The sequence below is a fragment of the Atractosteus spatula genome, chromosome 3 (assembly GCF_055471065.1).
Source record: "Atractosteus spatula isolate fAtrSpa1 chromosome 3, fAtrSpa1.hap1, whole genome shotgun sequence".
Classification (NCBI taxonomy): Eukaryota; Metazoa; Chordata; class Actinopteri; order Semionotiformes; family Lepisosteidae; genus Atractosteus; species Atractosteus spatula.
The window spans coordinates 32,313,574-32,335,184 of record NC_142708.1 but is presented as its reverse complement, the minus strand read 5'-3'; the positions used below and the strand labels follow the sequence as shown (position 1 = coordinate 32,335,184).

The 21,611-nt window shown below is 38.5% G+C and overlaps 1 protein-coding gene across 3 annotated transcripts in view; it reads left to right on the top strand.

The window, feature by feature from the left end:
• dmgdh (dimethylglycine dehydrogenase) overlaps positions 1–21,611 on the top strand; it is a 34,668-nt gene that overhangs the window by 10,086 nt on the left and 2,971 nt on the right. For all 3 annotated transcript variants that reach the window (XM_088909809.1, XM_088909806.1, XM_088909810.1), the window contains 9 exons: positions 4,969–5,217; positions 6,275–6,473; positions 8,223–8,392; positions 8,993–9,146; positions 11,215–11,380; positions 13,036–13,166; positions 14,564–14,781; positions 15,238–15,395; positions 16,705–16,764. In XM_088909809.1, coding sequence (XP_088765935.1) covers positions 4,969–5,217; positions 6,275–6,473; positions 8,223–8,392; positions 8,993–9,146; positions 11,215–11,380; positions 13,036–13,166; positions 14,564–14,781; positions 15,238–15,395; positions 16,705–16,764 — 1,505 coding nt within the window. The remainder of the gene's footprint in view (positions 1–4,968; positions 5,218–6,274; positions 6,474–8,222; positions 8,393–8,992; positions 9,147–11,214; positions 11,381–13,035; positions 13,167–14,563; positions 14,782–15,237; positions 15,396–16,704; positions 16,765–21,611) is intronic.

Genomic DNA, 21,611 nt, shown 5'->3' with positions numbered 1-21,611 from the left:
TGTGAACAATTCAAATCTCTTGTTTTAAATGTTTAAAATTTTCTTGTGAACTGTAAGATCCTTTGTGCACTAAAATATGTTTTTTTATTTTTGAGCTGCTTGCTTTAGGATAATTGTTTTGTGATATATTAATATTAGTAAAAAAAAGACACAGACAAAAGTAGTTATTTTTCTTTAGAGAAACATGCATATTGTACATACTGTACGTACACTGGCAATGCATCTCCATGTGAATCCTGTGCATCTTCTGTTTAATCCTGTATTTAGTGTTGTGTAATTTGTGTCAATAAAACACACAATACTCTTAAGTACTGTAGGTAAATAGGCTACGATGCAACACAGTGATATTGCTTTTGAGCGAGATGTCGTCCCATGAAAAGTCACAATGTACTGTAACTCATGCAATGTGCATTATTAACTTTTTCTGCAATACTAATGAAAAAGAGCAGAGGTTTTGTGATCATAATCACCCAATACAGATTTCTGTATCCTGTGCACTTTAAGGAGTTTATTTAGCACTGTTTGGTGTTTATTAATCTGATTTTTATGGTCAACCAATCCTAACATGCCCCAGCATCAGTTTGTCCTCGTGAACTAGCAGTCACATGAATCTGCTAGTTGTAGCCTTTCTGTTGCCAGATCTCTCTGTGTAATGCATTGATGGCCCTAGCCAGTTTGTGCCAAAGCATTTCTCTCCCTTTTCATCCAGTTCCCATTCAAGGCCAGTTCTTGTTTTAGTTGATAAAAATTGTTACACAGTAAACAGAAGTGTGTCTAAAATGTGACCTTCCCTGTTTCAGTTAGTGATTCAGTTAGTGTGATAAACAGTATTAGTTTTAAAAATTCTAAATGTGACCTTTTCATTTCAATCAACCATTTCTTCCCTGTGTTACAGAACAGACATTTTTATTTTGTTGGTAAAAACTGAAAGTTTTTTGGGGGGAATAATTGCATTTCACTTTGATGAGCCCCTCACTGAATGTAAGGGGCTTCCCTTGCATTCCACACTAAAAGATTCCACACTAAAAGATTCCACACTAAAAGCCAGGTGGTTGATTTGTGTTTAAAAAATAACCATTTCCATTCCCCTTATAGCAATCTCATTCAAAGCACAAAATAAAACAAATGGAACTTATTACCTGATGTTCAGGAGGGATAATGACAACAAGTTAATCTCAAGCAGTTGTTCTTAATCGTAACCATTCCAGAAAATTAGCTACTATACTGTATATATCTCACACAAAAACATCTCTAAATCAGAACTGATAATAATAGGAGTTACCAAACACTATTGTTCTGTAATTTATGGTTTCCAACTTAACAACATTCAGTAAAGAAAATGTATTTTTTAGACTACTTTTTATTTTTTTAGACTTTCTTATTCAAACGTGTGATACGCTATTGTACATAATACAGACAGAATGAGCAAAAGAACAACTTCCACAACACTTGTGCTTGAATAAAAGAGACATTCTTTATTTAAGAAGCCTTAGAGACAAAAAGCATAGAATGTTTTTTTAAATACTAGTTAATGAAGGTGTTTCAAAGCAGTAAAGACAGGAATTGGTCTCACTCACATATCACTACTGCATGTTTCTTACTGATTCAGTGGCAACTTCAGAATACCTGGTCCGTCTCTTTCTGGAGTCAAATTGAAAAGGATGCACGCAGTTCTGACTGTGTTGTTATCGCCCTCTAAATAAGCCACTGGCACCACACAAGTAGTTATAAGGCAAAAGCCACATCATGTCAATGTCGATGTGGGGTTCTTTTCCCTATCGCACACTCAAGTGCAGGCAATGGTTATGCCCTCCTTGTCTGCAGAAGTGACAGATACTGTATATGTAAGATGAGACTGTAGACCCTTGCTTGGCATTTCTCTGAGCTTGCAAAATTCTCTTCATTAGCTAGAACTGTGGTTAACCGATCGCATTCCTGCAGCTGTTGTCCTTACAGGGTGGGAGTGGACAGTAATAAGAACATGCTATAAAACATACTGTTTTGCTTCCCAGTAGTGGTCAGGATCAGCATTCTTTGTTTTGTATTTGTCGTTGAAGACTTTTGAACCCAGTTGTTGGTTGTGAATCTCAGTAGTGTACCCTTAGATTATTTTGGTGCTGTTCGCTATGCAAGACACCAGGTTAATCAAAATTGCCCATGTTGTTCCAAACGATCACATTTTTTACCTTATTAGAAAACAACCCAAAAGAATTTGGAAGTGCTATAAATCTTCCAGGGTTGGAATCTGAGATTTACTAAAACAGGTGGTACAATTAACACAACATAAAAGTTTCTAAAAAAAAATAGATTTGAGGGAGGCATAGTGGTTAGCATGGCTGCCTTGCAGCCAAGAGGCCCTGGGTTCAATTGCTGGGGTGCTATCTGCATGGGGTTTGGGTGATCTCCCTGTGCTTCTGTGGGTTTCCTCTAGTAAAAGTGGAGAAACTGGGTGCTTCAGTTTCCCCCCACAGTCCAAAGACAAACTGGTAGATTAAGACAGGTACCAAGGTTTAGCTCGTTAAGAACTGAGTTGGAAAGAAAACCTGTAGATACACTGGCCCTAGTAGACCAGGATAGGAAATCCCTGGCCCAGATGCCTGTAAGCTGTTTTTTAAGCAATTGTGATAATGAACCTGTGGCAGGTCATGTCACATGAAGAGCTAGAAGCAGAAAGTGGTGTATTTAGTGAGCAGCTGACACTCATGTACAGTATGCTGTACAGTGAACTTTTTAATGTTTTCCTGCCATTTATACTGCAGGCAATATGAAGAGAAAATCTGTACTATTTTTCTTACTCGTCCCATTTTTGCTTTTCTAATATGATCTGCTTGTTCATTTTGATTCATCTATGAGACCAAAAAATGAGAAAATCCATGCAGAGATATGCATATATATTTAATGTATGCACTATATAAACACCACCGCCATTAGACTGTGCAGTTATTTCTATTTCAGGAACCTTGTTAGGTCCAGGGCCTTAAGAGTCTAGTAATTTATCATCTACAGTAGTTTAATAAATGAAGCATTATTGGTTGTAGCCACAATGGACTAGGGAAAATGCTTAATGGTTATTATTATTATTACTTTTATGGAAAATTCAGTGCTGGTTCATTTGCTGTGCAATGATGAAACCTACAGTAAGTCAGGCTTAGGTTTATGTTTCTCTTTAAGCGTGATTACTACTGGTGATTGCTTTGTGTTAGAACCTGCTTAGCTCTGTTTCTCTCAGCACAAGCAGCGATGCATCTCCAGTCTTCATTCAAGTTCAAGGTCACTGTCATGGTTTTTGAGCTGTGACGATTTCACAGTGGATGTCAAGTGGAACAGTTCACCCAGGAGTAGAGGGCAAAGTTCAATATCCCCTTACAAGCCTCCTGCAGTATGTTGTCGACCCAGCTGTTTTGTTCAGTGAACCGATATAGAATGATTGTTGAGGTTTGCTAACAGCTTGGCAGAAATAGCCCAAGTCAACAGCTGTGCCAAACATCTTGTGTCTCACCATCCAGAACTGGTTTATACAAGTTACTACTAGTGTTGAAAAACAAGCAGCAGGATTCACATGGTCACTCCAGAAATATCCTGATCTCCGGCTGAAGAGATTTCACAACTGGATGAATGTTCTGTCTGGCCATGTACCAAGAATATTGAAGTGTGTTACTCTGTCACTTTGTACTTGCAGAGGATCAGATTCGTTTCATGTGATCATCAAATGTATTATCTTTATATAATATAAAGATAGAATAGTTTACTTTAGTTCTACAAAAATGGGGATCTTTAAAATATGGCCAATGATTATCCATGCCAAGATATCAGCATATTCTTGTTTTCAGTGACGAGTAAAATAATAATTTAAGATCTTAAAAAAATAAATAATAATATCATTTTGTGCCTGAAGTATTTAGTTTCTAAAAATATTTCCCTGTCCCCTGTTCAGAGGTTTCCCTGAACCTCCTTTTTTATAAATGAAAAACTGGGCAATTTTTAACAAAATGCAGTAAATATTAAGAAATTGTCACTATTCTAAAACAGTTGACTATTTTGCATACATTTTGAGAATACATATAGTTGGTGATAAAATTTCAGTGTCTTTTGCAAATAGGGAAAAATAATTATAGCAGAATTTTTAAACTTTTTTAACAAAGGACTGCACACAAAATAATGCAATACAGATCTTAATGGCGAAAATAAAAGTTCACTTAACATCAGTGGTGGCGTCTTAAAATGGAACAAGCAGTTATAATTAATCTTCTTGGTGTTTGTGGTTAATTATTTGCTTGAAATTCATTATCTGACAGAGGAATGACAGGTGTATCTACAGTATTCTAAACTTGTGCAAACCATTATTATTGCACATGGGCCATCCAATTAATTGTGTGACTTGTCAAAATATGACAAGTATATACTGTATATACAGTCCTTACATAATGTATATAATGATGGTATGTCTGAAACCATGGTGGAAGCAAACAATTAATAAAACACAGCTGTTTATCAGGGGTGGCATGGTGGCACAGTGGTTAGCATCGCTGCTTTAACAGTGCTGGGATCCTGAGGTTAATTTGTGTTGTGCTGTCTGTGTGGAGTTTGTACGTTTCCCCGTGTTCACATTGGTTCCCTCATACTGGTAAGTTAGTTGACTTCTGGGAAACGTGGTGTGAGTGTGGGTCTGTTGATGTCCTGCAATGAACTAGCATCCTGTCCAGGGTGTATCCTGCCTCCCACCCATTGCTTGCTGGCATAGGCTCTGGCTCCCCTGCAACCCTGTACTGGATAGAAAATGGATGGATGAATGTACTAAGTACTAAGAATGTACTGTGTAAGTTTGTGTTAGAGAGTGATTGCGTTGTACTCTTCTTGTTCTGTTCTTTAAAATTAAAATGCAAACTGATTTACAAAACAAAAAAGATTGTTGTGTTTTAGACTGGAAGCAGAACACCTGTTTTGTGTTTGTTTATCTATGAATGGTAGGCTTCTGGGCCCGAGAAGTGGGGAAAATGATTGGCTTTGAGCACCCCATCATGCCTGTCCACCATCAGTATGTTGTCACTTCCACTATCCCGGAGGTAAAGGCCTTGAAGAAAGAGCTTGCTGTGATCCGAGATCTGGAATCTTCGTACTACCTGCGTCAGGAGCGGGACGGGCTGCTCTTCGGGCCGTACGAGAAACAGGAGAAGATGAAGCTGCAGGACTCCTGGATAACAGATGGTGTTCCCCCAGGTAGATCGGAAAAAAACTTTTTTTGTTAATTTTATCATAGAAATTTGGGAAGAAGATAAGATCCTAACTTTGCGCACTTCTGCTCACCTACATATTTAAGTTTTTCATCCGGGACTTCCCAGGCACATCTCTCTCGTACAGCTCCCTCCACCCCGTCTTCACCCTCTGCGGTAACTCCCTGGCTCAGTTCTCACAATACTGAGACGGGAGACTGGTTAGCCTCACCTTTCTGGCAAGACTGCCAATTCCCTCAGCCTGGTGAGCTCTCTGGGTGCCAATACACTCCGAAAAGCTCATCTCTTTTTCACATGTATTACAATCTAACCAAACGAATGAATAGAAAGCATCAAACTTTAAAAGTTCCCCAAAATACTCTTGAGATATCTGTTTCAATAGGTCTGTAGGAGTTACATGTAGAGGAGAATGACCTCTTCTTGAATGACTTTTTTTTAAAAGAACTATCAGGATTTTTTCTTTGGGAAAGCTATTGTTGGGCAGAACTTCATCCAGCTGGCTAATTTTTACATTGTATTTAATCTTTGCACATCACAGTAAATAGAAATGAATGTGATGGGATATATTGGTTACACACATTGTAACTGTTTGATATCTGTTCCACACGATGCAGAAATACAAATCGTCCATGATTGCCAAGGAACCTAAAGAAATGTGAAGGGAAGGGAATATCATTTATATGCGTCAGTATTCTTAAAAAACAGAGGAGAAATATACAGTATGTCAAGAAAATTACAGCAGCCATATACTGTAATGTATAGTGGCAAAGTTTACCTGTGAATGTAATTCCAAATGAAAACGTCGGTTTTAGAACTAGATGCTGATCAATGGGATTCATCCCTTCATACATCTCTTAGAGAATAGATGCTGAGGATGTTTTCATATTTTGTTTTCTTTTTATGGGTAAAACATGAGCATTGCTGCATATCATTATTGCTGCTAGACAAGTTTGTGCACTGGCTGATCTTCTGCAAAAAACACAAACATGTCTCTTCACCTGCTTGAGCTGCACATGCACTCTGAATGTTGGTTGCTCTTCCAGGCTTTGGGAAAGAGCTGTTTGAATCAGATTTGGACAGGATCATGGAGAATGTTGAAGGTGCAATGGAGATGGTTCCGGTCCTGAAGAAAGCTGACATCATCAACATAGTATCAGGTCCAATCACCTACACCCCAGACCTTCTCCCCATGGCTGGGCCGCACGTAGGAGCTCAGAATTATTGGGTGGCCATTGGCTTTGGGTAGGTACAGTCTTGATTAGAAGCGGATTTTATCGTAGTCATACATGATTTTAACATCAATAGAAAGTTCAAGAGTGCTGTGCTAAATAAAGTCATAGCTGTTAGCTTCAAATTTAACGACCCTTCAATCCCCTATGAACATCAAGCACCCTGGTTTCTTCTACATTTTGCATTCCAGAGTGGGGATTTGTTTTGGTTTCTTTACACTCTGGTGAAATCACTCTATATTAGTTCAAAGGTGAACGGCTATTTTTACATTTTGGGGTTATAATGAATGGGTAATAATGAGGGCATTTCAAACCGTAATGAAACTACCAAGGGCACAGTAATGTTTACAACCTCCAATTTACATCACAAAAGAGATGAGGTTTCGATGTATGCGTAGCGCCATGTTGCCGTAATTGTCCGGGATTCAGAACAAGGGAACAAAATGTCCGGTGACATGAAGGTGGCCCTATTACATTGGAAACATGCCTTAGACCAAGTGAATTTTGATACTATATAAATTTTTAGTATTTTCATGAAAGTGGCACATACAAGGTGATGGTTTTTAGATACTTTTAAGTATTGCAAAAAAAAGAGCAGCCTGCCAACCAACTAAAATACATTTCTTTTCAAGTTTTACAAAAGTGCTCTGTTATTTACATTGGTGGTTATTTTGTGGGTGATCTAAAAGAAAATTCTAGGAGGACTTATATTTTCGGAGGACTTGCTGTGTCATAGCCCGAGCCATCACCTGAACGGCTGATTTGAATGAGTGCAATTGAATTGAATTCAACCTATCAACTTTGAGGCTGTTTTGCCAATAAATAGTATTTATTTGGTAACTTTGCAAGGAGATAACAGTGGGGTGAAATGTCTGCTGCACAACCTGTACTTATGTAAACACACATCAAAATGAATCTTGTTGAGAAACATGCAAACGTCAGTGCCCATGTTTATTACCCATCTCTTGGCTAGTTAAATACCCCTTAAAAAAAAGAAAACAGTTTGACTTTCTGCTGATCTGATCTTGTGTTTTGTATGCAATCGATATGATCTGAACAGCCAAATGCTTGACAGTGAGGCATCATTTTAAATATATGTGTGAGTTCAAAAAGACAATAAAGAATTAACATTGCTGGGAGACCATGTTTCTCATTTACTTACAGTGACTAGTGAGCAGGAATGGCCACTTTCACATCACAATTTGTGCAAACTCTTGCTCTCGTCCATGGCAAAACCAGCTGTTTGTGACAGTATGGCTACCATACAGTAATCACAAAATTTACGATTTTGCATCTAATTAAAAATTTGTCAAATTTGCGATTGGTAAAATATTCCAATCATTTATTTTGTTACCGAGATTTAATAAGTGGTCTGAGAAATTGTGACTGCAGTTCCCCTTTAATACAGTGTAGAATATCAAGCTAGATCAGTCATTCCAGTTTAATCAAAAAAGATGTGGGAAATTGCTTTTGAAATATAGCTTGATACAACTTTGAAAATTTCTATTGCAGAATCCTGTTTTGAGGGACAATTTACAACAGACCAGTGTGACTACAAGTTTCTGATTTTACATGTGAATTATGTGTTAAACTAGGAAAGAGGATAGTGCTGTCCTCAGAAAATAATAAAGTATGCCAACACATCAATTTAATTTCCACTGTCGTATACTTTCCCAGACTCACTTAACACTCTGGCCTTTTTCTGAATGTTTTTACTAATGAATGGCAGTGGCAGTAATGTCAGTGGACTGTATCCCTCCAGGTACGGAGTCATTCACGCTGGTGGCATTGGGAAGTTCCTGAGTGACTGGATCATGAAGGGAGAACCTCCCTTTGACCTCATTGAAGTGGACCCCAATCGCTATGGCAAATGGACTACAGTACCATACACTGCAGTAAAAGCCCGTGAATCTTATGGATTTAACAACATTGGTAAGGTAATGGTAATTTTCAACCTGAGAAGATGAAATGCACAATATGTTAATCTAGGTAATAAATAATATGAATGAAATATTTCTACAACTATTAGGGTAACAATGCTTTATCTAAATCCTAAAAGAGGGGCAAGTTCTGCAGACTGGTCTGCAAAAAGATGGACCCATTCAAAATGTATTCAAAATTTCTGCTCTTCTCTCCAGCATCTTCTCTGTACAGTCCTTTCTCCCAAGACTGTATCTTCAGTCCTAAACCATGATACTGTAAATCAAATACATTTTGTTGTGGTACCATCACCAGAAAGGTGGGCTTAATGACCTAAACAAGAAAGGCACAGTCTTAGCCAATATTAGTAAACTTGCAGGCCAGCTGGGTTCCTGCACATGTGGTTTCATCAGTCAATAAGATTGTGGAGTGCGGCTCCTATCCAAACACCCCTAAACTATGTCCATTGTCACTTAAAGATAAGTGCAGTGAGGTGAGGTTAAACACTTTATATCCCCCAAACCTACTGTATAACAATATTGTATAAAACTAGTTTTGAACTGCATGGAAGGGAAAAGGGATTAAAGAATGTTCTGTACCCTTTTTTTATAGTCGGGTACCCCAAAGAAGAGCGATTTGCAGGCAGACCTACAGAGAGAGTGAGTGGAATTTATGAAATCCTGAAATCGAAAGCATCCATGGGTTTCCACTCCGGCTGGGAACAGCCTCACTGGTTTTATAAGCCTGGTGACGAAACAGGATACAGGTAAGACAGTAGGTGTACGTCTATGACACAGGTTCGCAGTGCTGTTGGTGAGGGGCATAGCGGTGGCACTGGTGCTAAGGATCTGTGCTGGAAGTTTACTTTTAAGGGGAAAGACTCCCCTGTGGCTGGAAGGTTGCAGGTTCAAATCCCGCAACCAGCAGAAGAATCCTACTCTGTTGAGCCCCTAATCAAGGCCCTTAACCCCAACTGCTCCAGGGGCACCGTATAAATGGCTGATGCTGTGCTCTGACCCCAAGCTTCTCTCTCCCCATCTTTGTGCCTGTGTGTCTCAGAGAGAGCAAGTTCTGGTATGCGAAAAGACAAATTCCTAATGCAAGAAATTGTATATGGCTAATAAAGTGATCTTAATCTTTCTTCTAAATGGCAATGAATCTCAGGTATGGGGCTGTGTTGCCTGTGAGGAGTTAAAAAAGACGATTGGCTTGACGTTTGTTGGGTGGAGGACCCTTGCCAGGGTTAGAGAGTTCATATCCAGGAGCCAAGACAAGAACAATTCCGGTCAAAAATAAATTGCTTGATCTTTAATTTTGTTTTAATAATAAATTAAAATAATGAAACGGTCTAGTTTTATGTCAATGCCAAAAAAGAACACAAAAATCATTCCTGTCAATAACATGCTCAAAAGGGAAGGGATGAGTTGAAGTACAAAAAACAAAATTTGGGAATTTCAATTGAGTTGTACTAACTCACGTTTATGGAGAGAGTCTTGCTGGAAAAACATTTGTTAGATTTTTTATTACTCCAAGGCAGAAGGCACACCATACTGGGGAAACTTCTAAATGTTGGAGACAGTGTGGAAACCAAGAAAGTGATTATCGTCATACATTCGGGAGTGTCCTAAATTAAGTCTTTCTGGATGGATCTACAGTACATGGGGCCCTAGAGAACAAATTTGAAGGAATTTACCCTTTACATTTGAGGTTCTATGTTTTGGCAAGCTGGATTTTAAATTAAGTAGTACTGACAAATATCTGTTTGGAAATCTCTTATCTGCAGGTGGAAAGACCATAACGGGAAAGTGGCTTCTCTCAGATTTACCAACAATAAATGGTTGCATTGAATTTATAAATGAAATTTTTCATAATGGAAAAATTAACATTTTCACTTAAATTACAGATTAACCTATTTGTCAAATATTGATCTAGGTGAGTTAAGTACAGTAAGCCTTTAAAGTCTGAATTTCTTGAGTCAGAATAACTGAAACTGGAATTAAAAATATATATCTTTATACTTATTTCCCTCTTCATAAATAATAAAAAACATACTTATTTTCACTATTGTGAATGTATATAAGTTGGTTAGAAGTAAAATAATTGTAAAATATTAAGGGAACAGACAAGGATAGACTAAATTTTCATGTGTGATGTACAGTATATTGGTAAATATGTGGATTGTACAAAAGGATTTTTGGGCAATGTCATCTGTAAGTTAACAATTCTGAACAGAATCTGATCATTTGAAATCTTTAATACTGGAAAGATGAACTTATTTTTTAAATATGTTTGATTTACTCTTTGTTTTCTCGACTTTGCCTTTGCCCTTGTATATTCTATAAACAAGATTTTTTTTCTGCGTATCACTGATTAATCTGCTGCTGGTTTGAAAGTCCAGGACATCTCCCGTGATGAAGGCGTGATTATTTTGGAGTGCACAGGAAGTTATGCAATAACTTGAAGAATTTGTCTAGTGTCTTAGTGATGGGGGCTATGGCTGTGTTGGGATAGTTGCCAACTGTTTTTTGGGGTGAGGAATGGTCCTATTCATTTTTGAAAAGAAACCCCTCCTGTAGGTTGAACTGCTTTTTCCTGCAGTCAACAGCTTGGTAACACCCTTCAGACTTTACAATACTGAAAATGGAAAATTGGCATATTTAGGCCTGACAATTTGTAGTGTCTTTCTGGCTCTTTCTGCATTATCTTTTAAATATGCAATCTCGTGTTTTGTTTCTGAGACCGTTGAAGCTGCCATACCTCATCATTTAGTGTCAGTTAAAAAACGCTTTGTGAATTAAAGTAAAAATACAGTGTGGATGATTTTTTTTTGTCAGACCCAGTTTCCGACGTACAAACTGGTTCAAGCCCATTGGGCGGGAGTGCAGGCTGGTGATGGAGAAGGTGGGAGTGATTGACCTCACCCCCTTCGGGAAGTTTACTGTCAAGGGGAAAGACTCCATTCAGCTTCTGGACCGGCTCTTTGCCAATGTTGTGCCGAAGGTATGTTTTAATTCTCCTACTTACCTAGGTAATAAATTTGTAAGGTGCTATGTTATTATAAGTTGGTTTTCCACTTATAATTTAGTCATTTAATATTTGAAAATCATGTAGGAGTGTGTTGGTACAGTACATTCTCTTTATTGTCTGTTTAGGTACACCAGCCCTCCAGGGCCAGGATTTGGGATTCCTATTGTAATGAGTACTGACGAATGCAGCCGGCATTGAATTGGCTGCATTATATATATATATTTTTTTTTGCATCAAGTGGCTACAGTACCTGAACAGCAGCAGCTCACAACTCAATTCCTGGGGAGCAGAATTCATGCAGCTCTTTTTTTAAGTCTAAGCACCCAAACGCATAAATTGGCACCACATGAAGAGCTTTGAAAATCTGTTGAACAGCTCCAAATAATTAGTTCAATTAGATCGTTAAGAGTTGTCCTAGAATGAAAACCTGCAGTACTGCAGCCATGCAGGATGAGGTTTGGAAATCCATCCTGTAGAACAGGGGTCTCCAGCTGTGATCTGGGAGACCCCAAACCAGTTGTTCTTGTAGGTGTAAAAATTGGCAACATCTGTAGACTATTGATGAATCAAGAAAGTAATCTAATCAATTAAAAGAACATGGGTTCTCTTAATTCAGTCTTTGAGGGCTGATAGGTATTTAGAATTTAGTCCTAAATGATCTCTAGATTTCTAAATTTAACAAACCACCTGTTAAGTTGATACTGTAAATGATCAATTTATGTGTTTGAATTTATTTTAATGTACTGTAATTGTTTCACATCTGGGTGGCAGGGTGGTGCAGTGGTTAGCATTGCTGCCTTGCAGCACTAGGCTTCTGGCTTAAATACCAGTTAGAAGTGGAAATCATTCACCACTCTGCATTTGTGAGATCTTAAAGGTAGAACAGAAATCTGTGCAGAGTTTGTATGTCCTCGTTGTGTTTGTATGGGCTTTCTCTCACATTGCAAAAATGTGCTGTTAGGTTCATAGCTTCTGGGAAAACTGGCCCTTGTGTGAGTAAATGCTTGATTGGTCTGTGTGTGCCCTGCAATACACCCTGTCTAGGCAGTACTCTGCCTTGCACCCGTTGCTTGCCGGATTAGACTCTGGCTCCTCTGTGACCCTGAAATGGATGAAGCACTTAGAAAATGGATGGATGGGGCAATGTTAACACCCCTAGTCTTACAGCCAGTGGAATGGGATCATTAATGGCAGTGGTCAAGGCTTCTCTTCAGTGTCCTATTCAAATGTTGGTACCTTCTACACCACTGAAGCCCCAGTTACCATACTGGTACATGTTTTTTTTTTGTGGAAATTCTGATTCTGAGAGAAGGGCGCCACCTACAGTTCTACGAACACCTCTTACTGCAGAAACCTGGATTTCACTAATATATTTCTCTAAAACAATTTGCCAGCATCCAAAATAATAATCCATGAAAACAAATTGTGTCTGTGATAAAACTTCAGTCAAGTTCATGTAATAGATTACTTATCAGGAGATAAGCTAAAAAACTGCTGAAGATATCAACTGCCGTTTTAACTCTGGAACATATGAAGTAGCCTTTGCGGGGGTAGACATGTGTTGTATTAATGTACATGAAATATTTTTTTCTGACAAGTATGTTTCTTGCTGCTCTGAATTGTTTCAGGTTGGTGTAACAAACATTAGCCACATGTTGACTCCTCAAGGCCGGGTGTATGCTGAAGTTACAGTTACCCATCTCTCCCCTGGAGAGTTCCTCTTGGTCACTGGCTCTGGTTCTGAACTTCATGATCTCAGGTCGAGTCATGTTCATTGTCTGTCGCTCTCCAGTATGTCTCAGATCCAGCTGGTTACCAGGGCAATAGAAACTCATACGCAACAGTGGGATTTTTGTTTTGAGTTGTGCTTTTGTGTGGAACATGAATTTCCAGCCAATTAAGGTTTAAATAATATTGGGGTTCAATTTGTTTTCTATTCATTGCATTAACACAGTGACAGTTTTGCACAGTTTTCCCTTAATCCATAGCCTGGATGACAGTTCACTACAGTGCTTCTGGCACAGTTACCATAACATTATACACGGTTTCCAGTAAAGCTAGATTTATACAAAAATTAAATGTCTCTTACTTAATAACAGAAATATGTGAAGTTAGGGGCCTCCTCAGCAGTGTATTTAAGCTCTCTGTAATGTTAGAACCTTGCCTTTGTGTACAAGCACCCTATTCATTAGCTCCTATTTGAATGCTGTGTATAAGCAGAAATCATTCACCACTCATTTTTGAGATCTTAAAGGTTGAACAAAAATGGGAAATTTATCAAACAAATTGTCACTCTTTAGATTTGGTAATTGCTTTAACCATCTCCTAATTATCTATCACTAACATGTTATGAATAAACAGTTATAAAAGCTTATTACATAACCCTGATTCTATGGATGGGGTTAGACTAGTAGTCATCAGACTACGGTCAGGGTAAGGGTATTATTGCTAATAAACACAGTTAATCTATGGTAAAGGCTGGTTACTGTCACATTTCAATAAATTTAATAAATTTGTTATTATCAAATGTTTAGAAATGCCATTTGCAACCCATAACCTAAACTGCCATCAAACAATCTCCTGAAATGGGATTTAGTAGCTGTTTAGGAGGTTCACTATATTCAGACTGTATGAGTGTGCCTTTCTGAGTACTGTATGTACCTAAAGCTGATTAAAATTCTTATTACAGTTAGATACTCGCTGGTCTGAGCTGCTGTACATTTACCTCTGTCGTTGGTTTTGTTTGAATTGTTTTGTTGCTAGTACTATAATAATTGCAATATCTTTCAAATATTCCATAAATGTATCCATATCTTAATAAGGAAAAACAAACTAGCTACTGTATGTTACATACGTCTGCCAGAACCTTCTTATTGTAGTTCAGATTTTGTTTCTTAATTTCTTAATTATCTATGCAGGGTGACCTACAAAACCGTGATAAATCAAATGTACTGTAATGAAGTACAATTGGTTAATTGTAAAAAATCCCATTGATACAAGAAATAGTTCATTAGTAGTTTAGTAGTTTAAAAAGAAGAGTAAAGAAACTTACAGCTTGCAAGCAACAGTGTGTCAACAAAGCAGTAAGAGAAAGTATGCTAAAACCTTTTTCAGCTTTGGACAGATAGGCTTGACTTTTTACCTTATTTTTGCCAGGTGGATTGAACAGGAGGCAATTTATGGAGGCTACAACGTAGAGATTAACAATGTCACTGATGACATAGGGGTCCTGGGCATAGCCGGGCCCAACTCCAGAAAAGTTCTTCAGAAACTGACAGCAGAAGACATGAGCGATAAGGCCTTCAGATTCCTTCAGTGCAAAGTCATCAAAGTCGCAAACATTCCTCTGAGAGCCATCAGAATATCTTACACTGGTGAGAGTCTGATTAAAACACTGTATTTGCGCGTCATCCTTTCAGTTTTCTGTGGGAACCACAGTGATGAACAGACTCAACAATATAAATACAATAAGTACTACCAACGTTGTACTACCAATCTTTTGAAACTAGTAAAATGTCAGTAGGGGAAGAAAGCAATTACATGCAGTGTTAAACTGGAGGAGAATAAAAACAGCTGAATGGATTCTGCTTCTTGCCACTGTGCTGTGTCTAGGCTGCTTTAATAGCTGTTGGACAGATCTTACCATCCAAGGTTCAGAGTAACCGCAACTAATGTAATCTCATCTTTGCTTTTTCAGTCTGTTAGCAAAAATATCACATTTATGCGAGTGTCAAAAGCGCCCGTCGAAATCCCAGGAGAGCAAAAGTTAAAGTCCTTTTGAGAAGCGGAAGTTTGTATGAGCCCTCAGCTCTCTGCCGATTGTGTTGCAGGTGAGCTGGGCTGGGAGCTGTACCATGACCGCCAGGAAACTGCTGCGCTGTATGAGGCCATCATGCAGGCAGGGCAGGAAGAGGCCATTGACAACTTTGGCACCTACGCCATGGGCTCGCTGCGCATGGAAAAGGCCTTTCGGGCCTGGGGAGCCGAGGTCAGCAAAGAGCAGACATTTTCCTTGGTCTTTTAGAGCTGAAGAAAGGAATTTAAGGGGCTGATTATATTATTTGCAGTTCTCTGCTACGACTTGGTGTCATACACTAAGTGACGGTATATTCAGTGTGAGAGGATATGGTGGAAACGTTTTCTAGTGTGACAGACGTTTCAGCCCTGCACCACACCATGGGATGTCCTTCCTAGGAAGTCTTTTCAAATCCCAGTTTATGCTGAAGTAGTTGAAAATAGTGCAGCATTATTGGGATAAGCAACAAGAGAAGAACTCCTGTTAAACCTGTAAAAATAATCTAAGCAAGTGCCTCGAAACACATTGTCTTCTTTTTGGATGTCTCTGCTGTGGACCGGTGTCTGGGCTTGAAGATTAATGTATAGCTTTGAAGTTTTGTGTAAGCTGGAGGTTGGCTTTTATTTATGGCAAGTCCTAATGCAGTATATTTTTAATCTCGTTTAAAATACAGTTGTAATATTAATCATACCCTAAGTTTAAGGGAAAATCTAATTTTGTCCCAAACTCCTCTTCAAAACTACCAAGTATATTGCTGATTTCTTAGATTTTGAAGTACTTTTAAGCAGGGACATGTTGATACTATAGTGGAGCTGAGGATGTAGCTAGGATGCATAGGATTGTTATAAAAGTTATATTTTGATGACTTTTTGAAGGATGGTTTACTAACTGTAAAAAGGATACAATAGATAGTTGCATTGGACAAAAGTGTTAGCCAAATTAATATTTGTGTACTGCAGCCTCTGTGTAATTCTTGTTTTTTTCTTCAAATATTACATAGCATATGATATGATCATGAGTATATGATTGTATAATTAAAATGTATTAAGATACAGTAATCCTGTTCAAGTAACTCATTGTACTAAATCGTACAGAATCATGCACATTTAGTTTTCCCTCTGGAATAAAGGTTATTATTTCTACAAGTATGTTAATGAAAGTCACACTTTCTGAAACATGTGAGTCATTAATAAAATTCATATACAGGAACTGAATTTAACAGCAATGGCTACTTTTGTCCCTCAGAAATATGATTGATTTACTGATATTACAACTTTAACATTGGGTACTCTTGGGTATAATTGTCAGGCCAGATGCTTTTTAATTGCAAAACTCCTTTTTAAACTAACTCAGTTATTTTTATAAGAACCTAAGAATTGTTTCAGTAATTTAATATTAAATTAATTATGCTTATTAAAGTAATACATTATTGGATTATTTTATAGTGATACAATATTTTAATATTGCATGTGTTATTGTAATATACTGATTCTTCTCCTAGATGAACTGTGACACAAATCCACTAGAAGCTGGCTTAGACTACTTCATCAAGTTAAATAAGGTATGTTCAGATTTGGCATTATTATAGTTTTTGGAAGTATACTGTACTCTCCAGTTCTAAATCTGTAAAACTTTTTTTGTATAGTATCCACTTGTGTCTTCTGGTTCTTGTTTCACTGTTGATTTTGAAGAAGTTTATTTCTTTGATTTGGTCAGTGCCTTTAAGTACTGCACCTATCTTGTCCTATTGCCTGTTTTGTCCTATAAACCATACCTATGGAGGCTATCTTAAAGAATCTAGGAACGATCTGGTCACTGTTAAATATTTATGTTCTGAGAGCTCATGATTTAATAGAGAATTAGTTTAATCTGAGATAACTGTTAGTACCACTCTTTGATAATTTGGATGTTATTGTGACACACAGTATCAAAACTACAGAATAGACTGAGTCTCTGTATTATTTAGTCTCAATATTATTAAAGTGAATAATTTTAATGAAACCATAAATACTTATACTGGACACTTCTATGAATGAAAGAAGTTAAAAATAAGTTAAAAACAGCAAAGAAAGTGTTATAGATAAGTGTTCACCCCCTTTGCTAAGGCAAACTTAAATTGGTAAACAAAATTACGTTCACAAGTTACACAGTTAGATGAATGGTCTCTGTCTGTGTGCTACAGTATAATAGTGGTTCACCTAATTTCAGAATATTCCTGTCTCTGTGAGGTCCCTCATACAAGTAGTGAATTTCAAGCAAGGATTCAATCATGAAGACCAGGGATATTTCAGAATAACTCAGTGAGAAAGTGGGAAAGAAACAGATCGGGAGAAAGGTATAAAGAATCTCAAAGATACTGAATATCCCATAGAGCATGGTGAAATTGATTACTGAGAAGAGGAAGTTGTATCATAGTTCCCACATACTACCTAATCAGGCTGTCTCACTGGACTGAACAGCCAGGCAAGGGGGAAACTGGTTAGGGATGTCAATGTAAGGCCTTTGAAAGAGCTACAGAGTTCAATGGTTGAGACAGGAGAAGATGTCCATGAGTCAACAATATCCTGGTCTCTCCACAAACCTGACTAGTAAGGCAGAATGGTAAGAAGGACGCCATTACTGAGAAGAGCCATCTCAAATCCCACAAGTCTGTGATTAGCAACAAACCATTAAAGTAATACTGTAAATACAGTGTGTGGGAGGTGGCACAGTGGTTAGTGTTGCTTCCTCACAGTTCTGGGGCCCTGATTTCAATCCTGGACCTGGGGTGCTATCTGTGTGGAGTTTGTAGGATCTCCCTGTGTTTGCATGGGTTTCCTTTGATTGTTCTGGTTTCCTGGTTTGATTGCCCTCTAAGGAAATTGGCCCTGGTGTGCGTGTGTGATTGTCTGTGTTTGTGTGTCTGTCCTGCATCCCATCCAGGGTGTATCCTGCCTTGCGCCTGTTGATTGCTGGGATAGCTTCAGTTTCCATGTGACCCAAAATTGGATGAAGCAGTTAGAAAATGGATGGATGTAAATATATGGCAAAACCATTTGTCATCAGACGAGACAATATAGAAAACTTTTGGTCTAAATGCAAAATGTAAATATTTAGCTCAAAGTCATCACAACACATCATCTGTTTAACAGCATTCCTATTGTCAAGTGTGGTGGTAGCCGCATAATGCTATTGCTTTATATCGCGGGGACCTAGAAGCTTCTTGATACTGAGGAAAAGCGGGTGAAGCAAAGTACAGGCAAACCTCAGGGGAACCTCTGAACCTCTGGTTCAGTTGGCTAAGGTCCTAAAAGGAAAATTCACCTTTGGTCTGGACATTAATCCAAAGCACAAGGCCGCAAGTACCCTGCGGTAGCCTTTGAGTGCTACTGGCCTGAATCTGATTAAAAGTCTGTGCGGGACTTGAAAATTGCTGTGCATCAGTGGTCCCCAGCTAAGTAAGAAGATAGGGTATACACCAGCCTGGTGTGCAGAGTTGGTAGAGGCTTATCTAAAAGGACTTGCAGCTATAATTGCTGCCAAAGGTGCCTCCTGATGCACTGAAGTAGTCCTGAGCCCTGCCTGTCTATGATTTTACCCTGATGGTACAACACCAGCTATCCACTACTCCACACTGCTGTCTTTAATAACAATTTGTCTGACATATGAATCAAGGATGTCTTGCATGTTGACTCTGGAATAAATAACAGTGCCCCTATATAATGTACAGTACCAGTTCTTGACAAGTTCCAGTGTTTCACAACACTGATTGTCCCATTGTGATTAGGTGTACTGTATTTTCTGTAGTATTTCCCATGTCACCAAAAGATGGCGCTGTATACACACACTGTAGTCCAGGAAATCCTCGCTAATTAAAAACTTTTTTTTCGGTGACAGCTCGTTGCAAAAAAAAATTAAAACATATTTTCTGTTTGTCTGTTGATTTGCAAAATATGTTAACATGAATTATGTTATAAATTAAACACCATTACACCACCATTAAAGATTTACTTTAAAATTACCATCTGTTCTTTATTGTTTATATTTTAGAAAGTTTATGAAATATTTTGATATAACAAATGGGCAACAGGGCAATACAGTGGTTAGCATTCCTGCCTCACAGCACTGGGTCCCTGGGTTCAATTGCGGACCTGGAGTGCTGTCTGCTTAGAGTTTGTACTGTATGTTCTCCCCATGTTTGTGTGGATCCCTTCTAGGTGCCCTGGTTTCTTCCCACAGTCGAAAAACATACTGGTATCTTAATTGACCCTTGTGTGAGTGTGTGCTTGTCTGTGTGTGTGCCCTGTGATGGACTGCATTCTGTCAAGGGAGTATCCTACCTTGTGCCTTTTGCTTGCTGGGATGGGCTCTGGCTCCCCTCTGGCCCTAAATTGGAAGAAGAGGTTAGAAATGGCTGGATAGTCAAAAGTGTCGGTCTAGTTCCCTCTTCCAGAATTTTACGTGTATGTCAGAGATGTCTGCGAAGCAGCAAATAAAAGACTATCCCATGCATATACAGTAGGAATAGCACTGCAAATATCATGTTAGAGAACTGTGACATTTAAAAACTATATTGTTTACAACCATTATTCCCTGAGGATACAGTTTAAAGACACTATATTTATCCTGTTTTGATTAATTTGAATATTGCTTTTTTTTCCATAGATTATATTTTGTCTCAGTAAATGCGGAATGTATTTTCACTACTAGAACAAAATTTTATACAAACTTCATTAATCTGCTTACCTATATTATCCATATAGGTTACATTTTTTAAAAAAAAGTATGCCAGAGTCTTGTGTTGGTGACCAGACTGTTTTTCATTAACTGTTTCTGAGTTTCCCTCACAGCTCATTGGTCCTAGGTTTACTTACAGCCTGGAGAACCCTAGTTGAACTTCAGTTCTGATTACCCTCCTGAGATAGATAATCATTAGGCCTCGCCATAAATTATTACAGTATGTCCTTTTAGGTGTGAAGTTTGACTCGGCATCTCACAGACATTCACTCTGTTCTTGTCACTGTGGCTTTGGTCTTCAGACCTTGACCCAGTTTTCAACTCCTGGGTGACTCCTCTAGGATTCACCATCCATTTTTCCATCAGTCCTGACAAGCTTCCTAGTCCTTATCATGGGAAGCATCCCCATAACATGAGGCTGCCATTACTACACTCCACATCTGGAATGGTGATGTCTGTGATGGGCTTGCTTTTAGAAGTAACAATTTACATCAAGACAAAAAGTTCAGTTTTTTCCTTGCCTGAAAATAAAATATGCTGCAACATATCTACAGTATATATGGGAGTCATGGAAATTTAACATCTTTTTCGGTAAAGACTTCTTTCTTGCCACTCAAGCATGAAAGTCAGCTCTGTGAATGGATTGGAATAGTGTACTGTAGATGTATAAGCAGTGATTCTCATTTCTTTCAAAGCCACTGTTGGCTTCACAGTAGCATCTCAAACCAGTATCCTGTTTGCCGGGCTGCTCAATGTGAAAGGTTGGTCTGATCTGGTTAGTGTCTGGGTATGTGTGTCACGGGAGAACCGGCTCAGAAATGCGAAGTTAAAGACCCTATGCGAGATGCTATAATCCGGAAGGGACTGGAGTAGGACATCAGGGAGGACACAGCAGGATCAGGTTGGGTAGAAACACAGGGGGTGGTGATGGCCGTGATCTGGTGCATGGGGGGAGCGCAGGCGAACGAGTCCAGTAAGGGAAATGAGGGAGCAGTCCAAGGTCCAGGTGCTGGGAGATCCATCCAAGACGAACACAGGGAACAGGTGATTAAGAATATGGATAGTTAAAACCTTGACAGGACAAGGTGCTCCCAGGCCATTCCTGTGCCCGGTGGTAGGTGATATTCCGGGCGTCCGTCTTCCAAAGCTGAGACCAGAACTACGGAGACGTGGGGCTTAAATAGGGAAAAGAGGATAAGACACAGCTGGGAGAAATAAAACTGGGAACACAATGAAAAAGGTAGGAGCACCCTCTGGATGACAACTGTGACAATGTGGCACATTCAACTTATTACTGATGAACCTAGCTGTCATCCAATAGATACATAATCTTCTCCTGATCTGTGTCCCCCTGCACACTTTATCCATGATTGGATAATGGTGGATTTGTCTTATCATTATGCATGTCGAGTTTTGAAATTTAGTACATGAAGGAACATACAGAAATAGATGTGTTTACTCTGAAGACAAATTAAACCACTTTGATTGCTAACAGACAGAAATCACCAATCATTGACCTTCCAAACTAACTGACCTGATTTATAGATGTCATAGCAAAGAGGCCTAGCATTTATGTTTTCTAGTTTTCTTTAAAAATCGAATCTATTTGTATACTAGCTTTATCGGTTTGGAATAGATTGTGTAATTTGTATAAAGTATAAGGTCCTGTCTGAAATTGTCATGATTGCAAGT